The following is a 7,972-nucleotide window of genomic DNA, read 5'->3' on the forward strand; positions in this document are numbered from 1 at the left end:
TAAAAGCATTTTTTCTAAAGGAATATTAAAAAATGTATATTTTATCTCGTGTGGATTACAGATTTTGGACCTCTGATTAAAACTACAGATGCAGAAGTCTTCAAAGGTCATATTAATTCATTAACAGCATATGAAGGTGGAGATCTTCCAGAAATGAGTCTGTCAGGACTTCAGGTTTTATGCTGTGTTTGACCCTATAGCATTTTAAACTTTTGATATTTTGGAAGTTCTAACTTTTGTTTTCATTTTTTTTAGCTGGCTCTAACTGGCTCTCCTCCTAATTCTGAAATCTTCCTCTTCACTGATGCACCAGCCAAAGATAAATATCTGAAGAACACAGTGATTGCACTCATAGAGCAAACCAAGACAGTTGTGAGTACTTCCATGCAAATGTAAAATACCAGCATGCTCTAAGAAACCTTTGACAAACCTCTGACCAAGCAAAATATGCAGATCAAGCATCACATTGCAAAATTCTCTAAAGACTGGATAAACTTTTGTAACCAGCAGCATACCTCAGTGTTAAGAATCGCTGAAAAGACTTGAATTAAAGTACGACCCAATTTTTGATAAGGTTGTTTTGAGGCACCAGATGTTTTTTTAATGCAACTGTAAAAAGAAAATATTTTATCTCATGTTCAGCTCCTATGTTTTCTTTTCACTGATTCAGGTGAACTTCATGATAACCGGCATACTGAGTTCACGCCGTCGCAGACAAGCTAATGAAAATCAACAACAACAGCAAACCCAGCGGATGGCGAGATCAGATTCTCAGCTGTACAGAGATTTGTCTCAGGCTTCAGGAGGACAAGCCATTGAAGTTTCTAAAAATCAGCTGCTCCAGGCCACCAGCATAATCACAGAATCCACAAGCTCCTCTCTGGTATTAACAAATGCTCTCACAGTTTTTAATAGCTAATTCTATTGTGCAGGAAATTTCCGATTATCCTTTTTTTAATTATTATTTTTTTGCATACCAGGTGACTCTTCTGCAAGTAAACAGGAATATGGGGAGGCCAGAAAATTACACTTTCAGTGTTGATGATACATTAACAAATCTGATCATTTACATCACTGGAAGTTCTGTCGACTTCACACTAGTCAATCCGTCAGGTGATTATGTTGATAAATTAATCAAACATTAATTGGTTTCATTATATTCCAAAAAAATAATAAAAAATAGTGACACAGTCTGACAACAGAGCTGAGATCCTTGTCCAGCAAAAATCAACAATGAGAGACATAAAAACAACAAATTACACATGTATAAACCAGAATCCTCTTCCATTTTTAGGTGAGCTTCATAATGGCGCCTCCACGGGACCATCAATCATCACAGCTGAGTTGGTGGGAAACTTATTGACTCTGCGATTGCGGGCCCAAGTTGGATTGTGGGAACTGAGAATAATATCAACAAATCCCTATACCATGAAGGTTGTAGGTGAGACACCTAACAAAGCTTAAACTAAACAATTACATAATTACATGTGATTTATCTTACATTTGTGGTGAAATTAAAGAAGTAGCTATTTGTTTTAGAATACACAAGCAGTATATGTAGTTTTAAATATTTATGTTGAGTCTTGAGAGGTTTCATAGCAGGGGTGCCAAAATCAATCGCATTAAAACATCAAAATCCAAAACACACCTTAGGTCACGGGCAGAACAGGATAGACATTTATTAGCGCACTAATACTACATTTTAAAAATTATAAAACCATAACCTATTAACATAAGTATGAACTAGGTATATTGCATTACCTGCAATAATGCTTAATGCTGTAAACTGAATTTGGCCGCTGAAGATGCTAGTGCTGATAGCTGAAGATGCTGAAATTGAAAGTTGACAGCATGCTGAAATATTAGCCAAATGCCAACTTAGTCTACAAAAAAAAAAACTTAGGTTAGCCAAAACAGCCAGCATGTAGCTGAAAAAATACCTAAACTTTAAAATAGTCTAAAAAAATAGCCTAGATTTGCCAAAACAGCTAGCATGTCACAGAAATATTTGCAAAACTCCAAAACAGCCTAAAAAAAAACAATGAAAAGAAAAGTCTAAATTATTCAAAACAGATAGCATGTAGCTGAAAAAAATAGCTAAACTTTAAATTAGCCTAAAAAAGCTAAAAAAAAATAAAAAGCCTAAATTAGCAAAAACATAGTTATGAATAATAAAAAGGCAGGAAAATTATTCCAGAATAAATCAACTTAAACCTTAAATAACTTCTAATATTTTACTCCCCATAAAAATATATTTTGTCATAATTATACAAGTTAAAAATAAGCGCAAGATAACGTCGGGCCATTAATAACAATAAAACAAAATGATCTGGAGGGATCATTGACTATACTGACCAAGTGCACACTTCTTTGATGATAACTTTGTATTTGATTTAGGATGTTTCAACTTGCTTTATCCTTAAAACTTTGCATTTTCTATTGTCGTTGGATCTGGTTGTCAGAAAACTCGTCAGCAACAGTTGCTAGCATCATTAGCTCCTGTCGTTTCACAGGACACGCAGAAGATATTGCTTAGTAGTACGTAGACATGATCAAATGTTCAATAAAGTTATCCAGTAGACATAGACAGTGGACCAGGGATATAGACAGTGGACACAAAAACATATTTTTGGCACAAATGGAACCCCATATAGCCAAGGTAAATTGAGTTCAAGACCACTGGTTAAAGCTATATGCTAACTAAAAATAAAGACAATTAGGACGATAGTTTAAGCTTTAACGAATCATACAGCTTTCTTCTTTGAATTTTTCCTGGCATTAAAACAAGACTTAAATCAAATGAGGTCGGCATCTGAAACTAAGGAAGTGTTTTTCACAAAAGATAAAGTTTAGGACTCTTACTCTATACTATTATTTCTTTTTAATCTTCTCTACAGAGTTTTACCACTGTATTTTTATTTTATTTATCTTTTTAGTCAATGTATTTTTTTAGACAATTGTGTCCTCTTGACACTGTGTGTATACTGTTTACTGATTATGGGTTATTGTTCACTGATTGGACTTTGAGTCAGGAATAAAGCTTAACTATCTATATATCATTTGCAACTGTTAGATACTCTTGTTCATAACCAGGAAGCTGTTAATGCAAAATGTTACTTCTTTACTTTCTTCTTTTACTTGTGTTGTTTACAGGTCAGAGTCCAATTGACTTTATCCTTAGATTCATGGTGCAATCTCAGGGCCCTGTAGATGGATATGACCTCTTGGAAAATCGTCCTACAGCTGGTAAAAGAGAACTCTTTTTCTTTGCTTTTAAGCCAGTTTTCCTCCTTTGAGTCATTCAGTTTGACCAGATTTTGTTTCCTTCAAAGGCAGTAACACCAGTCTGGAGGTGACTCTACTTGAGGCTGACTCCACCACAGTGACTGAAGTCACTTTGGTCGAATCCTCGGGGTCAGGACAGGTTAACGGACTTGTGGAGGCTCAGGGTGGAGGGCAATACTTGGTCCACTTTGACAAGATCCCATCAGTTGAGTTTGTGGTATTAGTGAAAGGACAGAGTACCAACAGTACAACTTCTAGAGCATCCTCAGTGACATTCCAGAGACAGTCTACAACCAGCCTGAGAGCCTCTACACTAACTGTTACTGTGGTAAGAAAAAGCTGCTATCAAAACCATTTTAACTCTAATTAGGAATGTTAGTTTGTCTTATTTTTGTTTTGTTTTCAGTCTGATACAGGGAGTGTCTTAGAGCCTGGAACTCCACTCCTCGTTCCCTTTTCTGTGACGACCACTGGTGATGGAGGAAACTATGTAATCAAAGCTACCAATGATCAAGGTTTTGATTTAACCTTCCCATCCAGTTTAACCCTGGAAAGTGGAGGTAGTGCCAACGGTACAGCCAGTATCACAGCACCCTCTACCTCCCAGTCTGGTACTGGTGTCACACTGACCATAGAGGCTGAAGCTCCAGGAGGTGCAGACACCAACTATGGTGTGCTGCGTCTCACTGTTCTTCCAAAGGTCCGTATGAGACAGAAGATTACATTTCTATACATTTGATATATTTTTATGTGTATTTATTCTATTTTAATCATCTTCTTCCACTTTCAGGTGACAGATTTTTCTCCTCCAGTTTGCCAGCTGGTTAGTCTCCAATCCAACTGCAGTGACAACTGCAACCAGTCTATGTGGGAGCTCTCTGTGGAAGTGACTGATGGAGAAAATGGGACTGGGATAGATCGCATCAGTCTCAGAGAAGGCAGCGGCATGTTAAACTCCAATATAACAACAGCCAATGGGAGTGTGACGCTGGTATCCTACAACGCATCCTGCTGCTCGCCTAACGTGCAGATAGTGGTTGTAGACCAAGTTGGTAATGTGGATGTCTGCAGTTATTCTATCAAGCCAACAACGCCTTCATCATCCGGAGCTGTTCAGCCCTCTCTTCTTTGTCTTAGCGTCATGATTTTAGGGCTTATGCTGGGCTGTCAGATCAGATAAATGTCTACATTTTTTAAATGTTTTAAAGATGTAGAAAATCATCCGCAGGATGTTAACAATCAGTTAGCTCTCACGTAGAGGTGACAGTTTTCATCAAACTGCAGCTAAGATATTTGGTATACAGTTACTGCATTATTGCATTGAAGTAAGAAGTAAATTAATTAGTGAAGCTAAAGGTAATATTTCTGATTATTAAAAAAAAAAAGATTATGAAATTTAAAAAGAAAATTGAATTAAAAGTTTGCATTCTGATATTGTCATGATTTTTCTTTTTGCCCTGAAGGAAATTTACTTATAGATTAAGATAACTGTTATATTACTATATCTGCATATTTTTTTTTTGGTAGTTCTAAATCATCCTTGAGTATTGTGCTACTTTTTCTCACTGACACTTGTGCTCTCTTATGGGGTCCAAAAGACCCCACCCTTACATTAAGGTTTGATCCCTTCCATGACAAAGATGGACAGGATTTTATATCTGCCACGGACACCAGAAAAGATAAAAAAATATTGAAAAATAAAAAAGTTTTAATGTAAACATGGCTAGGGGAACATAAAATTTAGTAAAAAGTGTATAAAATTAAAAAAAAATGCATTTTATCTTAACGACACTTAATCTAATGTTAATGATTATGGATACTATTTATTTTTTTTATTTTAAAATATAAGAATGTAATAGGTTAAAAAATATTTTCTTAGAATATTGCATAAAGAATGTTCAGAACTAATGCTGATCTGAGTTTTGTGAGAAATAAAAAGAGGTGATTTAATAGATATCAAGTCACATTACACTATATAAACTGATGAGAAATCTTCATCCTGAACACACACTTATTTTTTTGGTAACACTTTAGATGAGGTCCTGCAAAACATTCAATATAATGTTGACAAAGATAGTTAAGACATTTGTTTACTATGTACGCAGTTTATTAACATGGTCATGTTAATACAAACTATGTGTATTTTTGTATAAGCCCCTTCTGTATTTGAGATTAAGTTTTATTTATCATTAGTAGAACATATATGTATTCCTTGTTGGACTGACTGAAGTTAAATCATACACACAGATAGTTACACACAAGATTTGCATAACAAACATTCATGGAGAGGGGTGTAATAACGTCACACATGCCCATATTTGTGCAAAAGTGAGCAAGCAGGAAGCTTGAAGGAATGTGTGCTTCTTGCAATTCCGCAAATTCTACATCACGGATGCTTTAAGCCATAGTATGAGAACAGAAAATAGTACAGTTCATTTGGATTTAAAAAAAATGACCAGGGTTCCTACGGGGTCTTAAAAAGTCTTAAAAGCATTGAGTTCATGAATTTTAAAATAATAATACCTTTAAAAGCCTTAAAAAGTCTTGAATTTTGAAGAATGAGACTTAAAAATTGTGCTGCTTGAAACTTTTCCATTTCACATTTCATGTCAAAAATAAACATTTTTTTCCAAGATTATTTTTGATCAAATGATGTAAATAAACAGGGAAAACCTGTTGTAAAAGTGAAGTCACAGTGAGCGCGATTCGTGTGGCCCGCCCCTCTTTCATCAAGTAAAAGAAGAGCTCTAAACATCACGGCACAGACCACAAACAAGATAAGAAGTTATAGTTTTGATCAGAATAAATAGACTGTGAAATTGGTCTTAATTTTTGACATGCATGACCCTCAAAAAGGTCTTAAAATTCTTAAATTTAACTTGAAGAAACTTTCAGGAACCCTGAATGACATCCAAGGAGTCTAGATTTGGATCGTTTGGTTCATGTGGTGCACAAGTCGCAGCATTTATGATGTCACTGTATAAAAACTTGTGCACTTTGTTTGAAACCATGTCTGATTAAAGCTTACAAAAATCTATGCAACTTTATATCCTATCTGCATATGATAAAAAATACTGGTACAATTATTTTCTTTATCACTTATTCCCATTTTACCATTATTTCTCATCATTTAAAATCTTATCAGAAGAAGGAATCTCAGTATTCCTCTTGTTTTCAGAGTTCCTGGTTTTTGTTGGAATGTGATACCGTGTGGGAGGGACCAAACTGGTTGGAAGCCTGTGTGGACCCTTTCAGTTTCAAACTGATTTTACTCTTTCTTTGTTACCATTGTGGAATGAAGGTACACATGAACAGAAACTGAGCAGACGAATAATTGTGTCCAATAGCGTGAGATGTTGTGTTGGCCTCCAGGTAGCGGCATCATTGTGAAAGTAAGTTTAAACAAAATAAATTAGGAATAATAAGAGTAAAGTTTGAGTAGTTAACAGGAACGGACAGAGAAATCCTACCTTTTAAAAAGTCTTTTAATGTTTTTTTTTTTTTTTAACCAATGCAGCAACTCTATTGACTTAACTCAAAAAAAATGAAGAATTTCTTTTAACAAAGGTCAGAGTTTGCATGAGCATTCAGAGGATGGAAGTGCATAATAAAATAAAATAACTTTTGTCTTGTTTTTCGTCAAACTTCTTGGTTATCCGATGCTCAGCCTCATAGATCTTAAAATTGTTGATTTTTATTTGACTATAAATTTTTTAACCTGCTAAGCTTGAAATTGTCTGTGCTTTTAAATTGCATTCACTTCATCAGTCACTGGTTATTTCCGTTTTGTTTAAACTAAAATACATCACATTAGCTTTTCCACAATTGTCTGAAGTTAAACTCCTAAGTCATGTCATCTTTACTAAACCAACTGAAGCTCTTTGAACTTTACGTTTCCCCCTGAAATATCACACCAGAAAAATAAAATGTCAAGAGTTTGCGGTTAAAAATGATCAACATTTCAAATGCAGAAAAATATCTTTATTTAACTTGCAAGATAAAAATCTTTATGTTGGTGTTATATGTTTCAGTTTCTGCTGCAACAAAGTGTTTTCCTAGAACCACAAAAAAGCTCATATTTCCTTACTGTCGGCATAAGGAAATTCCTTTTTTTCTTTTTTTTTTCGTTCACTTTAGTTTTATTTATATTGATTTCTTTTTTCTCTCTTTTTATTTTTTGTTGGATGGTAAAGAAGAAGGGTGATGTAAAAGAGGGAGTTTAGAGAAAAAAAGAAGATGGTAACAGAGGGTTGTAACAATATAAAACTAAACTAACTGGTCTAAATAGCAAACTGTAGTGGGGGGGGGGTGTCTACACACACACTCAGTAGTTACACACATACCTGCTGACTAAAATAGTCTTCACAATTAAACTAGTCAAAGTACAATACATCTACAACTGCAGTTCACACACACCTAATCATACACATGTAAACCCTTCCATTCTGTCACGCATACTATTAGTGCTAAGGTGAGCTGATACCTGTGCTCAGGTGAGTGTTTATATGTTTTGCTGATGTGGATGATAATGGAATCTACAAAGGGGAGAGCGCTCGGCCATCCCCACGCCAGGACCCCCCGCCGGGCACTCCCACCAAGCACCCAGACAAGGGCACGCGGGACCGCCGCAGAGGCCCCCCATGCCCAAGAGCAGGAAAGCACAGGAACACAGAGAGTGCAGGTCCCA

General features: G+C 35.6%; 1 protein-coding gene across 1 annotated transcript in view; it reads left to right on the forward strand.

The window, feature by feature from the left end:
* LOC112139231 (von Willebrand factor A domain-containing protein 7) overlaps positions 1 to 4,717 on the forward strand; it is a 10,032-nt gene extending 5,315 nt beyond the window's left edge. The window contains exons 8-16 of the mRNA XM_024261964.2: positions 62 to 174; positions 256 to 372; positions 671 to 883; positions 981 to 1,113; positions 1,295 to 1,441; positions 3,154 to 3,246; positions 3,333 to 3,613; positions 3,692 to 3,985; positions 4,076 to 4,717. Of these exons, the coding sequence (XP_024117732.1) occupies positions 62 to 174; positions 256 to 372; positions 671 to 883; positions 981 to 1,113; positions 1,295 to 1,441; positions 3,154 to 3,246; positions 3,333 to 3,613; positions 3,692 to 3,985; positions 4,076 to 4,465 (1,781 nt within the window). The 3' untranslated portion in view covers positions 4,466 to 4,717. The remainder of the gene's footprint in view (positions 1 to 61; positions 175 to 255; positions 373 to 670; positions 884 to 980; positions 1,114 to 1,294; positions 1,442 to 3,153; positions 3,247 to 3,332; positions 3,614 to 3,691; positions 3,986 to 4,075) is intronic.
* Positions 4,718 to 7,972: the final 3,255 nt, after the last annotated feature.

The sequence above is a fragment of the Oryzias melastigma genome, linkage group LG14 (assembly GCF_002922805.2).
Source record: "Oryzias melastigma strain HK-1 linkage group LG14, ASM292280v2, whole genome shotgun sequence".
In the NCBI taxonomy this organism is placed as follows: Eukaryota; Metazoa; Chordata; class Actinopteri; order Beloniformes; family Adrianichthyidae; genus Oryzias; species Oryzias melastigma.